Source organism: Gobio gobio, assembly GCF_949357685.1.
Source record: "Gobio gobio genome assembly, chromosome: 16".
Classification (NCBI taxonomy): Eukaryota; Metazoa; Chordata; class Actinopteri; order Cypriniformes; family Gobionidae; genus Gobio; species Gobio gobio.
Window position 1 is genome coordinate 39,688,428 of NC_137109.1, and position 20,325 is coordinate 39,708,752.

At 37.8% G+C, this 20,325-nt stretch overlaps 2 protein-coding genes across 10 annotated transcripts; both read right to left on the reverse strand.

The window, feature by feature from the left end:
• Positions 1-389: 389 nt before the first annotated feature.
• Positions 390-7,097, reverse strand: elf2a (E74-like factor 2a (ets domain transcription factor)). Of its 4 annotated transcripts, none has more exons than XM_079838559.1 (9): positions 6,779-7,097; positions 5,739-5,885; positions 5,439-5,634; positions 3,516-3,608; positions 3,244-3,354; positions 2,954-3,034; positions 2,682-2,874; positions 2,080-2,367; positions 390-1,874 (listed from the first exon to the last, which is right to left on the reverse strand). In XM_079838559.1, the coding sequence occupies exons 2-9, from the start codon at positions 5,811-5,813 to the stop codon at positions 1,355-1,357; spliced, it is 1,557 nt and encodes a 518-aa protein (XP_079694685.1). In that variant the 5' UTR covers positions 5,814-5,885; positions 6,779-7,097; the 3' UTR covers positions 390-1,354. The 4 variants fall into 4 exon arrangements, with proteins under 4 accessions (XP_079694685.1, XP_079694687.1, XP_079694684.1 ...); XM_079838558.1 differs by having other exon boundaries at positions 576-1,874; positions 2,954-3,037; XM_079838561.1 differs by lacking the exons at positions 5,439-5,634; positions 5,739-5,885; positions 6,779-7,097 and adding an exon at positions 4,638-4,701.
• A 434-nt stretch (positions 7,098-7,531) lies between these two features.
• mgarpa (mitochondria localized glutamic acid rich protein a) lies at positions 7,532-20,036 on the reverse strand. 6 transcript variants are annotated; one of them, XM_079839099.1, is made up of 8 exons: positions 19,870-20,016; positions 16,590-16,690; positions 16,394-16,499; positions 15,622-15,639; positions 12,716-13,039; positions 9,699-10,924; positions 9,404-9,453; positions 7,532-8,866 (listed from the first exon to the last, which is right to left on the reverse strand). In XM_079839099.1, the coding sequence occupies exons 1-7, from the start codon at positions 19,949-19,951 to the stop codon at positions 9,418-9,420; spliced, it is 1,893 nt and encodes a 630-aa protein (XP_079695225.1). In that variant the 5' UTR covers positions 19,952-20,016; the 3' UTR covers positions 7,532-8,866; positions 9,404-9,417. The 6 variants fall into 6 exon arrangements, 4 of the variants coding, with proteins under 4 accessions (XP_079695225.1, XP_079695226.1, XP_079695227.1 ...); XM_079839100.1 differs by having other exon boundaries at positions 9,692-10,924; XR_013818192.1 differs by lacking the exon at positions 15,622-15,639 and having other exon boundaries at positions 16,383-16,499; positions 19,870-20,036.
• Positions 20,037-20,325: the final 289 nt, after the last annotated feature.

Consider the following 20,325-nt stretch of genomic DNA (forward strand, 5'->3'; position numbering starts at 1 on the left):
TTTTGTAAAACTGCTGTACCGAACCGTGACTTCAAAACCGAGGTACGTACCGAACCGTCAGTTTTGTGTACCGTTACACCCCTAAAAGATTGTCATCCATCAAAGCCAACCTATTCTGGCCCAAATTCCTCTTGAACTAATTAATGGAAATGCAGAGCAAGGCTTTGTTCAAAATTACCAACATAGTAAAATGCTCTCCAGTAAACCTAGTACATGCCACAGATTAAAGTCTCTACAATATAAATTGAATATCAAACTGTATATTCAGGGAAAGTTTCAGATTTTCTTGGTTGTGTACCATTGTTTTATAACTGACAGATATTAAACTTCATGCCTACACTTTGACCAATGAATTTCCATCCTTTTACCATGTAATTGTGATTTTTTTTAATAAAGTAGAGTATTTTTTAACTTAAGAAATACTTAAGAACTGACCATACTTAAAAGAAACTTATAATTGTTCCATTTTTACTGACTTAAATTCCATTATTATTTTTTTCCATGACTGTGGGAACTCTGTGAGGACTAATGAAACCAAGGAACCCTTTGCACATTAATGAAAGAAAGAACAAAATCATTGAACCATCTGTTTGTATAATTCTCTATATTTAAATCTACTTGGATACATTTTTAGGATAAGAATACAACAAAATATATGCTTCATATATTGAATATTCAATATACTGTCTCAGACATTCTTTCCCTTTTTTGTACAAGTGAAAAACAAAACATGATCTGCAAAATAAAAATCAGTGATAAATGCACAGAAATGAGATTTTAAAAATAACAGGGGAAAAAAATTATTTGTATGTCCTTCAGAAAACAGTTTCTTTTGAACTGTAAAAAACAAACAAACAAAAAAACATTTCCTGGTACAAAATATAAAAAAAAACAAAATCATATTTACACAAAGCACAATCAATTACTTTTAGTAATTGGAGGAAAAAGCTGACCTAAGGCTGCTTGTTTTATTTATCATTAACTACCGCAAAGGTACATCTATGCACAGATTATTTTATGCTCCAAATGACCAGGTTTCTCTTCACCCATGTGACTTAATCTCAATCTTTAGCACCACGTGAGGTTCGTTCCTACAGCATCACAGCACAGATATGCTATAACAAAGCGTGATTTGAATTGATTTATGTAAGAAGAAAAAAAGTCTAAAAATCCAGATTTGAGGCTACACATGGTGGATATAGTGTAGAGTGTGAACAGGCATCTGAGCTGTAGGGCTGGTTTCATCCGTTTGACAGAAGACAGCCAGTCTTAATGTCACTCATTTAATTTGTATCTGTATCACAAGTGTTGATGTCGGTTCCTGTGAGTAAGTGCAGTGACATTTGATGTTTGCTCAGCTCTGCGTGGTCGTGGGGTTTGTCTGTGTGCTCGGCGTGTTCTCTGCAGCAGAGTTAACTGTCTGATCCACGGAAACATCAGCAGATTCAACCTTAATAATAGTCACATCCTTTAAAGACATTGCTGGCTGTACGTTCGGCCCCGCGGTCACCCCTGGCTGCGAGGTCACCACGGTCACAGGAGCTGTGGAGGTGGACGTGGTGATGTTGGTGGGGACGGCGAGCTTCAAGACTTGGGCGTTGCTGGTAGGCACGGAGACCGGGGAGAATGTGCTCAGAGTGATGGGAGTGCCGGGTTTGCCGGGCATGGTGGGAAGGGTGATGAACTGCAAGGTGATTCTTTCACCGTTTTGCCCCTGAGCAGGCACTAGCGTTGGCACGGCCTGAAGTACCATTTTGCCTGCGCTGTTACCCCCAGCGACTGAGCGGACGGAGGGCGAGTTGACAGTTACTGTTGAGAATTTCTGACCCTGTGTCGTCATGAGAACGGGAACTTGCATGGCCAGCCTCACTGTCCTGGAAACAAACAACAGCAAAAAAGCATTGTAATAGGTGCGGTTGTAAGCAGTAAGCTATGAAATTGTTTTTTTCCCCCCCAAGTTGTGTTTTTACATTTTTCTGGATTCCATTTTAATTATTTAATTAAACTTTAATAATAATACTAAAAAACTTCAACTATTAGCAGTTGAAAGGTTAACATTTAGACATTTTGATAGCATACCCAGGGGCTGTGGCTATGTTTTCGGATGACTGTTGCACGGTCATAAAGGCATCTTGTCCTGAGGATAGATTGATGATTTTAGGTACAGAAGCAGAGGAAGAGACCGGCGTCCCTTTGCCTTTTGGATTGCTGCGATTGGATGCGGCTGGAGTTTCTCTCTTTCCCTCGTCAATGCTGTCGTCCATATTGTCGTCATCTATGAAAACAATGTCTTTGGGCATCTCCTTAAACTGGTACACAAGTCTTTGGCCTTCCACTTTTGATAAAATGCCCCGTTGGTAGTAATACCTACGCACACACACACAAAAAAACAAAAATCAAGACAAGAGTTCTGGATCATTTTCTGTGCACTGATAACCTTGGTTAAATAAATCTAAAACAACATACAAAATGGTAACACTTTATTTTACAGTGTCCTTGTTACATGTACTTACCATATAACAATAACAGTAAATTATGAATAATTACATGCAACTAACCCTCAACCAAACCCTAATCCTATAGTAAGTGCATGTTGTTAATTAATATTTCTCAGTACTTCAATATATAATTACACTGTAACAATGACACCTTAAAATAAAGTGTAACCGACAAAACATTACCTGAGTGCTCTCCCCATTGTCTCATAGTTCATGTCAGGTTTATTCTTATGTCTGCCCCATAATTTAGACACTGCTTTGGAGTCCACGAGCTTGAATATGCCTTTCTCCTTCTGAGTCCACTTAATGTACTTTGGACAGGTTTCCTTGTCCTGCAGAAGGTCCAACAGGAACTCCCACAGGTAAGTAGTTGAGCCTGTAAGACTTGGAATTAAAATTTGTGGAACCAGAAAAAAAAAAGGATCTTGCGTGAATAAATAAACAGAAACACTTACCTTTGCTGTCTTTTGATTTCCTCTTATAGACCAGATCCAGAGAACCATCACAGCAATTTCGTGGGGTTCTGGGTTTTCGTCCTGCTGGTGAAGATCACACAAAAACAAATGAATCTCTTCTATATAAATACACAGTTTTCAATTGAAATTATGAAATTGAGCTGAAAGTGCACTTTACGCACAGGTGCAGTTTAACACTTTGAATGCAATGCACTAGAATACACAGCAATAAACAAAAACATGCATTCAGTTTCTGCAGTTAATGGTCTTAATAGCAAACTGTGGTTCACCTCTCTTCTTCTTCTTCAGTAAATCTGCCTCCTGCAGGACAACAATATCCTTGGCGACAGGTCCCATATCCTCAGTTCTCACTTCCACCTCCATCTCAGAAAAAAGCTCCTCTGCAGAGAGAGAGATCTATTGTTATTGTTACTCTTCATAAAAATATGATTTACAGATGTGTTAAGTAGTAATTTGTTAAGTTAGGACAGCACATACAGCCTACATCACAAATTAAGAAGTGAAGTACATGCTAACGTGCACATGCTTTTAAATCACACACCTGTACTGCGATCCCCCTGCAAACTGGCTGGTGAATCCATGTGGAGCAGAGCTTCGGCTGCCTCAATAGTTTTATCATGTACTGAGACCTCCACTAAAAAAAAGAGGACAAAGAGTGATGTTTTCCAGGTTTGCTAATAATAAAACAAGCAGATTCTGATACAAACAAATAAATGCCATACATACTATAATTTACAATGTTCTAAACAATACAAAAGCGTTTTTACAATTTAAGGTTGTTATGGAAACAACATGTTACAGGGCCAAAACGAATACAGAAGATTAGAAATTGAGCTTGCTTTTGATTAAAAGAGCATTATTGTTCATAAATATTCTCCTGTACATAAACTCATAAAATTGGCGGTAAAGGAAAAATATATTTGCAATTCGATGTGCTCATTGGCTACACTGCAGCTTAATGCTAAGCGCTGAATGGCCAGGCGTCCTGTCACTCAACGACCTAAAACGCCTGTACACTTCCGCACTAAACTTAACGACTAAACGAAAAGCATATTTTTAACCTTATGTGATATATTTCACCCAGCGAAAGCATTTAAATACTTCACTACCTCACAGTAAATCAGTCGAAACGTTATTTGTTTATAAAACCACTCGTTTGCTACGTTTCATGCAACCGCCTCGACCAAGTCTCATAAAAACAAAAGCTGTCAAGAGTTCTTGCGTGCCACTTTTAATGACCAAAAAGCATAACGGCACCCGTTATCCTTTAAAAATATCCCGCAACAAAACTGTTAATTATCGCCTGCTTTAATCCAGAAAGACATCAATAAAAAAACAGCACCGTTCTTTGATTTAAACAATCGTACTAATATTAAACTGCTGCTGTAAAACATTTTAAGCCCCATGCTTTAACAAAAAAACATATTAAACAGAAAAACATGTTATAAACAATATATCAGATAACGTGGCCAAGACGCAAAAAAGAAAACAAACGCACTTCCTGGTTTCTGACAACCAGCATCAATCCGCTAGAGTAAATCATTTCTCCAACCGACTCTAAACAAACTGTAATAAACACACGACACCAATGTCACATATTACTCTACGAACACAAAATAAACGTGTCGCTAAAACAAAATAGCAAGAAATTATTTAATATTACTTAAACTTGGCGCACGGGTTAACGACAGCTTTTCACTTCCTGGTTGTCAAGCACTTTTGCATCCTTCACATTATCATGAGCCCAGCGCTTATTACATAAAATCACGTGATACTCTATTGTGATGAGTTATGTATTTTTTTTTATTGTTTACTAACTTTTTAGAGTAAATCGAACTGGTGTTCAGATTGTGAAACAAACTGAGTAGTCTTGCCAGCTGCTGCAGACTTCTTGACATATACAAATGACTAATAATCTCTGCATCATGTCTCTCTCAGTCTCTGGTTACAAAGACTACACTGCCTTTCTACAATCTATAAAAAGGTAAATAATATACTGGACAGCCAATATTGCATTTCGTATCCCTGAGCACAGCGAATACACACAAAATAGTATAAAATTATTGTTTACAACGTTTGTATAATCCAATTTACCCTTTTCATTTTTTTCCCTACACAAATTCTTCTTTGTGTCTTTTATAATTTCCACAAAACCGCCACAAGATGTCTCACTTTAGCTGTTCCTGCTGTTAAATGAAATCTTAAAAAAGCAGCAACTCAGACTCCTAAAAAACATTAGGCATATTTGGAAATTCATCTAAAATTACACCATCATGTTTAGTGGTATACAAGAAAATCCAAAGTCCATGAAATCATGTTTTTTCTGAGTTTTCAGAATCAGGTCTATTGTTCAAAATGTGTGCCTTTTGACTACCTCATATTGGTGTTCCAAGCAGATGCATAATAACATTTTCCCTTGCATGGAAATGCGGTCCTCTCTACGAACTGTTGAATTACTGCTCACCTGCTGCCATCTCCTGCAACTCAGTCTCCACAATTTGCTCCTCAGCAACATCCTGCACCAGGTAGGTATTCTGATCGTCATAGACTAACACCTGTGCAGCATAGCACTGCTCCAAATCAGCACTATTCACCTGCTCCACTATCACTGCAGGACAGTGCTTTTCTCCGTCAGAATCCACTCCATCAGGACAAACCTCCTGGCAAGACAAACAAACAAAAAAACAATAAACACCTTAAAATGCTGAATTTTAACGTAGTTCATGCTTAAGTTGCGACTCTAATATGAGTGTGCGGACTTCACCTGCTGTGCTTCCTCATCTCCTGTGACATACTCCAATATATTCCCTCCACCATCTACTATCACCACAGAGGTCATGACTCATTCCTCTGTGTCAGAACCGAACTTATCCACTGCGCCCCTGCTGATGACCTTGAGTGACGTCACAGCCTGAGAAAAGAAAAAAAGCCATTAGTAAATGCAATATGTAACATTTAGGAATTAGAATGTACAAATCTCCCAAAGGCATATGCACTTTACAATCATGTGATAACTTTGGTTATTAGGCCAAGCGGGTATCATCTGATGCCTTTTCAGTCGGCATGGTAAAACATTAATATTCTTACAAAGATCACGAGCAGACCTTCAGGCACACATGCAGAAGCAAAACAAGAAAACGGAAGAGGCCTTTATCCTGTTGGCAAAACGGCTCTCATCCCAGTCATGTGCACTGTTTTTTTTAAATGGAAAAATCCCTAAGGGTCATGCCCATTTTATGTCCCCTTTGCATTTCCCACATAAAAACGCTCAAATTGAAGAGACAACTAAGACAATTACTTGGTGACTAAGGCAAACCCGACCTTACACAAAAGAGAAATTTTAATGTTTATCTCTCTTCGTGTGGCTTCTTAAGCACTCTGTACATATGAACTGTTTTTATACTGTTTTCAGGTTATTATAAACGGTTATCCTTTATCATAATTTCCCATCAAGCACGACAAAATGTAAACACTGACGCTAGACTGATAGACACTGACAGACTAAATGCGCGACAGGGGTCTGGTATTTTTGACATTTGCCCAGCACCTCCATTCTCTAGTATTAACGTAAATATTGTATTAACAAGATAATAACCATTTAATAAATAATAACCATTTAAAGAAAAAACAAACAAACGATGAACTTTTACAAAAACGGTATCTTGCACGAATCATTAGATCGGTAAACAACAGCTTGCTGTGTAAACAGCCACACTTAACAAACTACCTACCATCTGATAAAGTCTAAATTAATTAACTTTAACCTCTAATGTATGTATAGATGAAAAATATGAAATTCCTCACCGTTTGTGGTGATTTCTTGTCGTTTGGTGAACCTCAAAACAGTCGAATGCACTCTGTCATAAGGTTAGCATGCTAACCATGCTAATGACAGATTGACTGGCTGATGTTAAAGCTGGTCAATTTGCGTGAACTGCTCGCTGATAAGGCGCACGCGTGCAGGCGATAGACAAATGTCTATTTAGTTAATGTAAAATATAAAAAGTATGAGTTTTGGCAGGCTGCGTTTGAGTAATAGGTAATGTTTTGCGTAGCTGGTTTCGGGCCTCCCGTTAGCAGGATCTGACTGACGAACTGCGCACTGTGCGCAGCAACCGTGAGTGACGTCACGTACACCCATGTCAAGTGCGCGCGCGCGCTTAACTTATAATAAACAAATAATTAATATGACGGTGATCATGACATAAATTAAATATACAATCAAACCAAATAATATCACAATTGTATTTTTGAGTCAGTGTGCAAAAGTTTTATAGGGAGGCAACAGGCAGATGATATGTAATAGTAGTAGACATCTCATCTTTTAATTATAATTCAGCTTTACATAGTGGCTTTGATACCTTCATAATATACATTATTATTGGAAAAGCAATCTGTGCTATCGTAACCTATCATCACTGTCTTAGAAGATGCGTGTCCTGAATTTGCCAAAACTGTCATTCCCAAATCCAACATATTAACAGAAATCTGCACTGTATAGTGCCTGATAATCAAACATGATACTCTAAATCTTAGTCACACACAATCACACTAAAATGTGTTTTAACTCTTTATTTTTCTTAGATATACATTCACATATTAAAACCCCCCCATTTCAGGGACTACAGTGAAACCTCAAAACAGCACACAAACATGTATTACATCCCTAACCCTTAAAACAAAAACAAAACAAAAATAAACCATGAAAACACCCTTTATAATACGGAAACATACTTCACATTATTCCCTCAAATTCACATTATAAAGTTGTAATCTTACTCATAATACTCAAGGTCCCTTTTCAAACATGTAAAGAAAAAAATGTGTATTTATCTCACCTTAATTTCCCTTGTGAATCAATTTAATATGTCTATCAGTCTAAAATCTGAATGAGTGGAGATAAGCATCTAATCAAATCAAATGAGAATCAAATATGATACTGAAAGTATCTAAGGAAGTGTAACTTTGGCATAACAGGTTTGAGGACCTTGCTTTTGACACAACAAGGAAAGACATTTATTATGCACTTGTCAAGCAACAAGTTTTACAATAACTGGTTTGATGATGATGATGACTGACTCTGATGGATCAATACATCAAACTAAGAGAGAAGAGGAAAACAAAGACAAAGGATGCAGCAGTGGGATTTGCCTTTAGAAATGTATGGATTTATGACTTGGCATGGCATAATATTTTATTGATTATTATGATAAATGCAATCTGTTTGTCAGTTGTTTTCGGACCTAGTAATATCACATTGTAAATGCAAGCTGGTAACTAATACTGGTTACTGGAAATGTGTAAAAAGAACACTGTCCTTTCAAGCTGAGGTAGAGAGTAAGTTAATTTAGATTAAGTTCATAAATAATGCAAATGAAAAATAGCATAGATTGAAGATCGAGGATAACCTGAAGTTTAACCAGGAAACTGGTGTCCAGCATGCAGGCATGGCAGTGTTTGTGGCAAATGTGTTGCCTTGCTGGTGCAGTAACTATTGACACAGCAATTCCTACTAACGTGAGGTTTGAGGTAGGGTTAACTATAGTATAGGCTTCAATGTGCAGTTGACTCAAGAGTTCCATTTATAAACGCTAAAAAGATCGGTCACAGAATTTCATGCATTATAATTGTCAAGAAACGTCATATCAGAGAGGAGTGAATGTTTACATGAAGTAATCATGTTTCAGTGGCGATCATGTCAGTGGAGAGAGAGTTGAACTTAGGGCTGAGTGGGAAGGTAACAGCATTCTGGGACCAATGTTAGGATTACTGAAATCCAATGGGTCAAATTGTTGCTGAGCTCAATGTGGATGCAGGCAATAGGAAAGGGGGAAGGCACATCTCTAATTCTTTATCAGGGAACCGGTTTACTATCCCAGGACATCCGCTCAACTGAGAAAAAGACACACAAAAAAAAGTCATGTTAATATACACAACAATTCAAAAGGTTGGGATTAGAAATAATTTTTAAAAATCTTTTTATTTGATCAAATACAGTAAGAACCATATTGTTACAATTTATCTTCCATTTTAATATATTTAATAAAATGTAATTTATTCCTGAAGGGCAAATCTGAATTTACTTCAGTCTTCAGTGTAACATGGTCCTTCAGAATATTATCCTACTAATGTGGTGCTGAAGAAACATTTCTTATTATTTTCCATGTTAAAAACAATTGTGCTGCTTATTTTTTAATACCGTGATTCATTTTATTTAGGATTTTTTTGTTGAATAGAAAGCTCAAAATCATAGCATTTATTTGAATTGAAAACTTTCATGTAACAATGTAAAATTCGTAACTGTCACTTTTGATCACTTGTAAATCATTCTTGCTGAATTAATTTAATATCTTATAAAACAATCTTACTGACCCTAAACATTTGAACACACACACAAAGTATAAAAAAAGATTTCCACAATGACATTACCTTTTTAGTTGCAGCTAATACATCTTCACTTTAAGCAAATGGCGCTTGCCCTATGAATGATATATAAAAAATAACATTTAGATCATAAAAAAGAGGTTACAAGGTGTATCAAGAACACACATTAGAATACACGTCTTGGATGTCTTAAAATAGTATATGAAAAATATTTGTATTCACAACTTTCTCTTTTGAATCACTATTCAGCTAGTTCAGAGTAAAGTTTTAAAACTACATTTTGCCATCCTTATAATTTAGTTAACTCAGCACTGCATTGTTAAACCAGATTACCTGTTACCTGGCCCGATGGCACTTCACCATCATCAGGGGCTGGGATGATTCTGCCAGTCACGGGGGACAAACCAAGCACCATGGGCTTCTTTTCTGCTTTAGGACCTCCCTCCAAGACAACCACTATGAAGTCTCGCTTGGGCTCTTCCAAAGCATCAGGTGCACTTGAAGGTCCACTTTCAGCTGGAGAAGCAACCTCTGCCACCACTGTGCTCACAACATCTGGTTCAACCACTCTTTCTGTATCATCCAAAACCGGACTTGCTACTTCTTCCTCAACCACACTTACTGAAATCTCCACTGCACTTTCTGCAATCACCTCTGAACATGCTTCTGCCTTCACCTCCTCACCTTCTTGTGCTTCTAGGACGTCACCAACTACTGGAACAAGTGGAACAACCTCTTCTGCTACTGTGGCTGCAGGTGTTTCCTCAGGTTCTTCAGTTGCTACAACAGGTGCTTCTTCAGTTACCAGGTAAACTGCCGCCTCTTCTGGAACAGGTGCTACATGCATTTCTTCAATCACTAGGGCCTCCTCGGTTTCTGGGAAAACTGGTACCAGTTCAACTACAGGGGCAACTGGCGCCTCTTCAAGGTCAACCAGCACTACCTCTTCTATCACAGGGACATCAGATGCCTCTTCTGAGGATATTGGTGAATCAACTGGTGTCTCCACTGGTACAGGGGCCTCTTCTACGATTGCAACAACAGGTGGCTCCTCTACAACAGGGGAAACTGGGGCTTCTTCTGCCACTGGGGCAACAAATACTTCTGGTACTGGTGCATCAACTGGTGTCTCCACTGGTACTGGAGCCTCTTCTACGATTGCAACAACAGGTGGCTCCTCTACAACAGGGGAAACTGGGGCTTCTTCTGCCACTGGGGCAACAAATACTTCTTGTACTGGTGCATCAACTGGTGTCTCCTCTGCTGCTGGAGCCTCTTCTACCGCTGCAGCAACCGGTGACTCCTCTACAACTGGGGAAGCTAGTGCTGCTTCTACCACTGGAGTAACAGACACTTCCTCTGCTACAGCAGCATCTGGTTCCTCTTCCATCACTGGAGCAACAGGTGCCTGCTCCGTTATTGGTTGACCTTTCAAATGATCTGTAGGCACCTCAGTGAGCTTCTCTGGTACAGCTTCAACTGGCACTTCTTCCACAGTTACAGACTCCACAGGAACAACATCGATCACAGAAGCAGCAGCCAACTCGACTGTTTCTGACGGGGCCACTGCAAGACACAATCAAGCCATCCAATAATCACACACAAAAAACAGACATTAGATGTTTGAGGTGACTTATTTAGAGGTTTTGTACATTTTTTGTACAAGTTTTAGTTTAAGTATTCTTTTTATAAATAATCATATTACAGTGTGTGACTGTAGTTGCAATGTAGATGAAGACACAATGGGAAAGATGGAAATGAGACTACTAAAGGTAGAGTGCAGAGGTTCATCCTCACTAGAAGAGATCAATCTAACAGCAAGGAGAGAGCCAAGTAGTTTAAATAAAGTTTAAGAACATTCATATTTGATCTATGGTGTGTGTATATTTCACAGAATGTAAGAGACATTTAACAAGTATCATAATGCGCGTTAACACCATGCAGTACATGAAGAGGCTTTACTGCCAAATATCACCTAGATAAGGACACACCACAAATTTGATCACAATTAAGAGAAAACTTCTGACACTTTGTGATGGAGGATGTAGGGATGATATTGTGTGAATATAATGTACAGCATCAGGACATCGATGAGCTTTACAATAACTTCAGCTTTAATTTTAAAATAGAGGATGAACTTGCCAGTGTTTAAGATGTAATATTTCAGTTTGTAAATGGAGTTCAGAAAAAAAATTAAACACAGAGAATATCTTTGATATTTATCCATAATTTTATTAAATGGCTTTGAATCCCTTATTCATTTTTTATTACACGATTGCATTTTTCCAAGTAAACGAGCAATTTCATTGAATCACATACATACTTGAGCTCCTTGGTAAGTTACCGAGTTCCTTGTCAGATCAGTCATACAGAGGAATATAAAGGGAAATCTAATACAGAAACACATCTGGCCTAGTTGCTAGGGAGCAAAAGACTCACAGAACTCACAATATCAACCGGCGTGTACCAACTAAGTGATATCTGGCAGAGAAGCACATGTTTGGACAAATCCAAAAACCAATAACTGCACCGTTATTGTTATTACATAATAAATAACATACAGCAGTACATTTGCAGCTTTTCTCTGTTTTTGTGTGCAGTTGTGCCTCAAAGATGAGGTAAGGCAGGATAGAAGTTAAGGAGGCTGGCTCAGATTTGTGAGGTTGAGAAGATAGAGAGTGAAACTGAGTGTTTCTGAGAAACAAGAACAGGAGTAGATAGTCTGAAGTGTGTTCAGTGGAACTTTTGGTCAAATGTAACAAAAAGCAGCAACTTTGGATTCTCACAGTGCTTTCTACATTTAGCATTACTTGAAAATAAGTTCATTTCTCACAGTGGTTTCTACAGTTATCATTACTTTAAAATAAGTTAATTAATATAATTTAAATATTCCAGTAAACTCCAGGAATATAATGAAAATATACACAATAAAATGTGTGCTATTTAGTGGGATTATATTATTGCACCGGATCAAATCCTAATCTATAACTCACCAATGGAAAGTACAATGAGGACTATACAGTCAATCACATGCACTATCATTCAGTTAATGTGTCTCGGAGCTCCTTACAACTTCAGTTAATGACTTAAGAATCTATTGGAAGGGAGGGAAAATGAGGATAGATAGAGAGACCTGTAGGTCTGCAATAAAATCGGACAAGTCTCTAAATGTTTAAGGGTCATGTTTTGTTCTTTCTTAAGATTTGAGGATGACGTGTTCGGATTAAGTGAGACAATGACCATTTGAATCTTCTGTATCTTGTGCGTGTACGTGAGTGTTTGAGTACCCATGAGCTATTCAGGCCTCTGTATCAGTAGCCTCTGCTACTACCTCCTCTTGGGAGACTGAGGGCGTACCGTTGCTCTCTGACACTGGCTCTTCAGCTTGGATGACCGGAGTTACAACAGCCTCTGCTGCCGCCTCTACTTCCTCTGCAACCTTCTGCACTTCCTCTGCCACCGCTGCCACCTCCTCAGCCGCCTCAGCAACAATCCCTGCCACCTCGGCAACCACCTCCGCAGTCTCTGCGACCGTCTCAGCAACCTTTTCAACAACAGTCTCAAGAGTTCCTGTCTCCTCTCTGGTGGCCAGCAAGACCTCAGGTGCTTCAGCAGCTACATCCTCCTCGGCTGCACTCTCTACGGTTTCAGCCACCTCTCCATCCTCTGCACCAGCTTCTTCTAAACAGACAACAGAGAGGAAATATTACGCATTAAGCTATGTTTCAATTTCTTTTAGCACACTCATAGTTCATTTTGAATCTCACGTAGAAATGACCAGGTCCTATTTATCCCCAAATAAAATAAAAGGATATTTTGTCTAAAGAAAATTACATTTTAGGACTATTAATATTTTATATTCATGTTTTCCATTGTGCCTTTTTTTTTAATGAAATCTAAAAAACAACAACATTAAGGGGGAGTAATTAAAATCATCCTCTCCAGACATATCCTGAATTTTTTTCTTAATATTAAATACGGATAATTAAAATTCAGTTCAATTAATATTGCCATGATATGTTCTTACAAATTAGATCATTACATTTTCACAATTTATTATTTATATAATAAAATAATTATTTAAATATTAAATAAATTTCTTACATTCCTAAATTTTTTTTTAAATATTTTCCTAAATTGCAGTTATCGCAATTCTCAATACAGATTTTTTATTTATGAATATAGAGAAGTAATGGAGCTCGCAAAATAGCAATACATAAACATTAAAACCTGGATATTTATTGACAGTTTTTGTGAGGTGGTCCTATAATCTTCAATATCTATGATGACTACTTATAAATTAAAAATGTGTTGAGAATTGCACTAATTACCTAAGGAAATTTAATTTTAAATATTATTAGGGTTAGTTTACTCAAAACAAAAAAATCTTAATTTGTGTTCCAAAGATGAACAAAGGTCTTATGGGTGTCGAACAACATGAGGGTAAGTAATTAATGACAGAATTTTCATTTTGGGGTGAACTAACCCTTTAATAGTTTAGTAACGTGAGAAAAATGTAATGTATTTAAATAATAATTTAATTATATAAATAATTATAATTATGATTTCTTTTAAAAGGAATTATTTAATTTGTAAATAAAATATGTCATGGTAGTATTAATTGAACTGAATTAATTTTCTATAAACATCAGCATAGCTATGAACATAGGAGGATCAAATGTTATATATAATATTTACATTGTCACCATGCCTTTCAAAATCTCTCACTCACACAGCATCCATCTTACCAACCTGGAAATACCTCATCGTAAGGGTATACAAGGAATATAAATCCAGCTGTCAAAATCACTCACAACATAATCACAGAAGGCAGCATGCAAAACCCAAGAATGAGGAGGGAGGGTGTAAAAAGAAATTGAACAGAAACAATAGGGAGAAAGGGGCTGGGAGGACAAGTGAGGAGAAGGCATTCAAAGATGGTTGAGCCTTACCATCTCTTCACAGTTAGCAGTACCAGCAACTCTGAATTCCAGCAACACAGAATGACAACCAAAGGGCTTTGTTGTGCGTGTTTAATAAGTTAACCCACAGAGGGAAGCTTTCTTTTACAGGCCTTTCACCAATTTCTACTGTATTACACCACAAACATTTTAAATAAGGTTTTCAAAGTCAATGAAATAAAGAATGAAAAATATCAGTTCAATGAAAAAGCAGGACTCATAATGACATTAACAGAGAAGAGAATCATCCAAAAAGTCCTGACTGAAGACTATAGGTGCCCAGCCCCGACTGTCCAAATTAGTTTACTCTGGAAAGAGTCAGAACAAAGAGACAGTTAGGAAAATAAGGAAAGAGATTAGTTTGAGTTTGTTGTTCAATATCATGATTTTTATTGTTCTGTTTTGATGGATAAACTGTGCCTAGTGCTAATGATATTGGCTGGCAAGTCTTTCTGGACTGGACTGCAGTGATTAATAGAAGATCACAGGTAAATAAGTAGGGAAAGAGGGTCGTGAGAGAGAGAATGGGAGTGCAAAGGGGTGCAGATGGATCATATACACGGTTTAATCAAGAGGAGAGTGACAGTCAGAGTGTCAAAGAGAATAACACCCAGTTCTGATTAACAGGCTTTGTGACAAATAGGATCATCGGATCAGATGGGTTAGAAGGGAACGATATGAGGACAACCAATTAATCCAATCTCAACAACACCAAGAAAAAAAAATATGCAGCAGTTCATCAAAAAACCCCAAGCTAATTTTTTCATTTTCTATTTGAAGTTGACGTTCTAGGCTCTTTATGAACAAGCTTTTTTTTGTTGTTGTTGCAGTTTAGCCATTAAATAATCTAATGTAATGGGCATTTTAGTGTCACTATAGGATATTTGTAAAACTTTTGACGATCCTACTCGGCATAGAGCAAATATTAATCAGAACATAATATGTGCCAAGAATATATTTGTCCAGTGTTTTGCATCTATCAGCCAATTAGATATCAGGATCAATTTAACTGGAGGGGAGGAGGGGGGTAGGGGGGCGACATCATTTCATTACCCTCTGACCCTCAGAAACCAAGGCTAGAATACATTTCCAGATTACTCAGAAACAACTCAAACATACTTGTTATGCAACAATTCAGACCATGTGAGTTAAAACACAAGTTAGTTAGTTTTAGCAAAACACACTAAAAAGATCCCACTAGTTTTAAGACAAACAGATGTGTGTTACATTTCAATATAGATATCAGTTCTTTATTATGGTACATCTTGGAGAGATTATGACAAAAAAAGATCACCAACTCACCATCACCATCCTCCCCACCTAAAAAGAACAACAAAAAATATTAAATTTACAATATAATCTGAAATCTGTCACTGAACCCTGAAGCTGCTGTATTAAGCTTTCTGTCAACAGTCGCTCATATTAGACCACATAACACATTATGTCCTCTCATTTATAATACTTGAATGAGAGAGAGCGCTTTAATGCTGCGGTCATTTAGATTAGACAGATAGTGCTTTGGCTCTAATGCAGGAGTGTTAGAGAAGCTTGGATATGATACAACTATTCAATGTGGCGGAAGTGGATTTGGCAAGACTGTGAGAGTGTACTAAGAGGGCATCGTGTCTTTTGTTGTGGTAGTAATTATGAGGTGTTGGTATGGCCACAATGGATTATTTATTTATTGGAAACTGCAGTAGATCTCCCATTTTTTAATAGTCATTTTCTAGGTTGAAAATTAAGATCAGCAGTCTTGATACCACTGAGAATGAAACTTTTACGCATACTATCAGTGACACATGAATGAACAGCATCGGTTTTCATTTAATATCAGCAACAAAATGCCAAAGATTGCCTTTATGTTACCTTATGCCTGTCTCTTTCACCTTCACATTTTACTATAAACATAGAAGGCTACACAGCGAAGTATTCGACTTTCTGTAACCAGGTAAATCCTGATTTCCACTCATGCATCCTAGTTTTAGAACTACTCATCTGCTTCCTAAATGTGACATTGGCTGAAGTTACAATGCTGAAAGCAGAATTGACTGTAAAAGCAAGACCATGTACTTACTCTTAGGTGGCCATGGTTTGGGTTTCCACTCAGACTTGGGGCGAGCACCAATTTCAGAAACACGGTCAGCAAAACGTTCCTTGTCTGTTGTAACTGTTCTGTAAGTCTATCATAGAATTCAAAAATATATTAATTAAACAAGTTTATGATCTGACATCGATCTGATATCATTGGATAAAGTTTTAACCGGACTTACATATGCTAAGGCACTGGCAAAGGCTCCACCGCAGAGGACAGCATAAAGGATATTCTCTCCGGAGCCACCAGGAACTGATGACATGAGCCTCCGTGGAACTACTGCAAAGAGAACAGAGGAGTAAGGGAACGGTTTTGGATCAACATATTAGTTGAGGCAAAGATCTCATTTCGACGGCTGCTTCCTCTGTGAGGTCACATTTGTCTGTCGCATACGTCACCAAAGATGTCTCATTTCAGAAAAGTAATCATTTTAACATGGACTTATTTCTTGTGAAGAGTCAATTGTCGACCTCGGGAGGTTGCAGCCTTTGAAATTATGTAAGATGATGCAAGATATCCTCTCTCTATATATATAATAGAGATTTAATAGTTTAATAGAATTAAATATGCTTTGTATTCAAAAGTTAATGTTTTATCTAAAGTGCCTGGCAAAGAGATTGACCTCCATGGCAGTAACATGGAGGTCCTGAGCTGCTTCCTGCCCAGTAGGTCACTGCCTGAATGGATTCCTGGCAATGGTTTTAGGTACCTATAAATATGCCTGTCAGCATTCATCTAGATATATTTAAACATTGTGTTTTTGCATTATGGTGCAGATAATCATACGTGAATAGCATTTCACACTCTATGGTTTAGTATTAATTAGTCTCAAAACAAAATAGAAAATTCAGGAAACTTTAGTAACTCTCTGTATACAGGTTAAACGGTAACAGTTATGTTTATATAACATATGTATCGGTCAATGATTCCAATGTATAAAGAGAATTGTGCATGGTTTTATCCATTTTCTTAACTAGATCATTGTTTAATAACCAAATAATTTATTTGATATACTATAATTGAATGACTATCGTAGTGCAGACAGATCATAGTCCTAAAAAATATTTTGCAGTCAGGGCACAAATTCGATTTAGAAAACCATCAGTGCAGTCCAATCATGATGAGTAGAGGAGACATTTTTTTTTCCAGGAGTATCTTCAATATTCTCAATAATCCAATCATTTGTGCCCAGCTAGATAAGTTCTAGACACCTCAGTGTTATTTATACCATCTAATCTGTTAATCTTTCCTAGGAGTTAAAGGCTGAAGCAAAAAGAAAGTGAGACATGCTTAGTTAGACTGCTGGGTGGGAAACAACATGAGTTTTTCAATGTCAGATTCCGATGACAATATCTAGGTTGGCAATGGCCGATATAATACCTATATAATATATTTACATAAAATAATTTAACAACGGCAAAAATAAGACAACTGCTATAATTAAACAAACATGTTCCACACAAAAAAATTTCACAATATGGCAGTCGTCTCAGTCTTCTATTGACACCTAGTGGTGTGGATGCAGCATCAAATTAAAAAACAACAGCAAAGGCGTTTAGTTACTGATGCTACTAGAAATGCCCTGTTTGCAGCAGAAAGTCCCTATTATTTTATTCTGCAGGTGAAAGTGTCCAGCAATAGGCCTACTATAAAAGGATAGTTCACCATTTACAACATAATCCTCATTCACGTCTGTTGAAAGTATGAGTATGATTTTTTTAAACATTTAGCCTTCAAATCACCCTCAGAAAGATTTATCACAGCTTGATACTGGAACGGCTGAGCGAACAAGAATTAAAATGAAAGGCTTTAAGCAAGTAGTGTCTGACAAGTGTAGGCCTAACATCCATCCGCTCATGGCTATTTGAGGAGATATTTAGTTTGTAGGACAGGCAGTCTGATTCAATCTATGCTTATGTTGCTTATTTCAACAGATTTTCATGCATTAACTGCATTGCAAACATCCTTACCTAGATGTTCACATACACACAGTGGAGCAACAGCAAGGGCAGAAAATGGCTTGCTTCAAGAATGTATGCATGTTTATTTAACAAACAGGGTTTGCCAGGGGTCTATGAGCCCTCCTGGGGTACGTAAAAGAAATGTGGGGGGGCTGTGAGATTGAAATGTTAGTGCTTACTTCAATAAAATAAAATATAAAAACACAAATGTTTAAATGACTAACACAGGGGTTTGGGTGACAAAAAGTCGAAAAACCATGAACCCTGAGATAATCATGAGGGAACAAGACACTAACTGAATTTGGAACAATACTAGAGCTAGCACACTAAAATTATGCTTGATGAAGTAGTACCTACCTAATAAATACATATTAATAGCCACAATTGGAATAAATAGTTGATATCTGATCTCCATAGAAGTCAGTGGCAAAAATTTGTTAAAATGTTAGGCTTCGAAATTAAATAGTCACTACTGAAATAAGTAGAAGTATAATGAAAAGGTAATAGGTAGAATGTACACTGAAAAAGACTTGAAACTCAAATGCCAGGGACTAAAGCCAGGGACAATGTGGTGGGGACGCACCAACGACGCGCAACGCAAAGTTTATCGGGGGAACGCCAAAGTTTTTGAATGCTAGTACCTAATGCAAGTAAACGATACTGTAGTAGCAAGAAAATAAATGTGTACGTTTTTAGAATGAATTGTTAAAACGGCTTGCCGTAGCTAGGCTACAGCCACTGAATTCCATATATCTGCGTGCAGGAGTCTATAGATTGACCACGTACACAACCACGTGAGCTCTACGTGTGGAAACATAGCACCCTTAGCACACTGAAGGTCACAAATCAAGCGCAGTATAAATACTTAAACCATGCTGTCTAACATCAAATTTCAACCGAATCCCTATTACGCAAGTTCGTGTTTCATAATCGAATAAGTGACGACGGCATGAATTTGACAGAACAAACATCAATAGAATCACTTTCAACTCCACGACTAGCCTAACTTTTCACAATGTTTAAAATGCAGGGAAAGAAAGTGTACTTTCAATAACACATTTGTGCAAAATGAATATTCGTGCAGATTTGCAGTGCCCAAGATGGCTACATTCTTGTGTGCTTGGTGCCAGCCTGCGGTTTTAGATGTGTACATTGTGTTCCCTGCAAATGCTACGGCGAACATGTGTGTTAATGTAGTAGGCGTGTAACCGCTGACTGGCAATAAAACATGCCAATGATCTCGAAAGCCTTTTAAAAAAAAGTGACGCACCGATAGGCTCCGATTGACCTTCACGTCCCCTTAACCCTAAACTACATGTCATTGGCCCAGAAAATCGTACATTATGTTAGAAGGTCAGCTCAAGCTAATTTCCATTGTAAGCAAAAGTCGAGATGCCTGAAAAAGCCTCCAAATACACAAACACAACAAATACACTGCAAATGATGTGACTTATAGGTATAAATAAAACTTCATGAGAGAGATAGTATGGTCCTCACCATCTCTATAGAGGTGAGCGCGGTTGAGCGACTGTCGCGCCAGAGGCCCACACCTCTGCCAGGATGCTCTGCACGCAAACATCGTCCAAACGGCCACGGGAGGAAAGCAGCGTGCGATTCCAATGGAGGCGCAATGAATGACTGTGTGAAAGTGTTGAGATACTTGGAGGGGGAGGAGTCAACATGAGGGGAGGAGAAAGCGCTCATCTAATCCCCCCTCTGCTGGACTGCACTCACTCAACTGACACGCTGGTCTCAAAGAAGTTAAAGGGTTAGTTCACCCAAAAATGAAAATTCTGTCATTAATTACTTACCCTCATGTCGTTCGACACCCGTAAGATCTCCGTTCGTCTTCGGAACACAAATGAAGATATTTTAGTTGAAATCTGATGGCTCTGAAAGGCCTCCATTGGCACAATGCACGGTTCACTCTCAAGACCCTTAAAAGGTACTAAA

Bases quoted from the DNA above. Each gene is read 5' to 3' on its own strand.
- mgarpa (XM_079839099.1), bottom strand. From the start codon at position 19,951: ATGTTTGCGTGCAGAGCATCCTGGCAGAGGTGTGGGCCTCTGGCGCGA. The intron at 16,691-19,869 runs GTGAGGACCATA...TTCTCTTTGCAG, and splicing joins CGCTCACCTCTATAGAGATG to TAGTTCCACGGAGGCTCATG. The intron at 10,925-12,715 runs GTACGCCCTCAG...TGTGTCTTGCAG, and splicing joins GCCAGTGTCAGAGAGCAACG to TGGCCCCGTCAGAAACAGTC.
- elf2a (XM_079838558.1), bottom strand. From the start codon at position 5,813: ATGACCTCTGTGGTGATAGTAGATGGTGGAGGGAATATATTGGAGTAT. The intron at 3,038-3,243 runs GTGAACCACAGT...GATCTTCACCAG, and splicing joins ACTGAAGAAGAAGAAGAGAG to CAGGACGAAAACCCAGAACC. The intron at 2,875-2,953 runs GTAAGTGTTTCT...CAAGTCTTACAG, and splicing joins GAAATCAAAAGACAGCAAAG to GCTCAACTACTTACCTGTGG.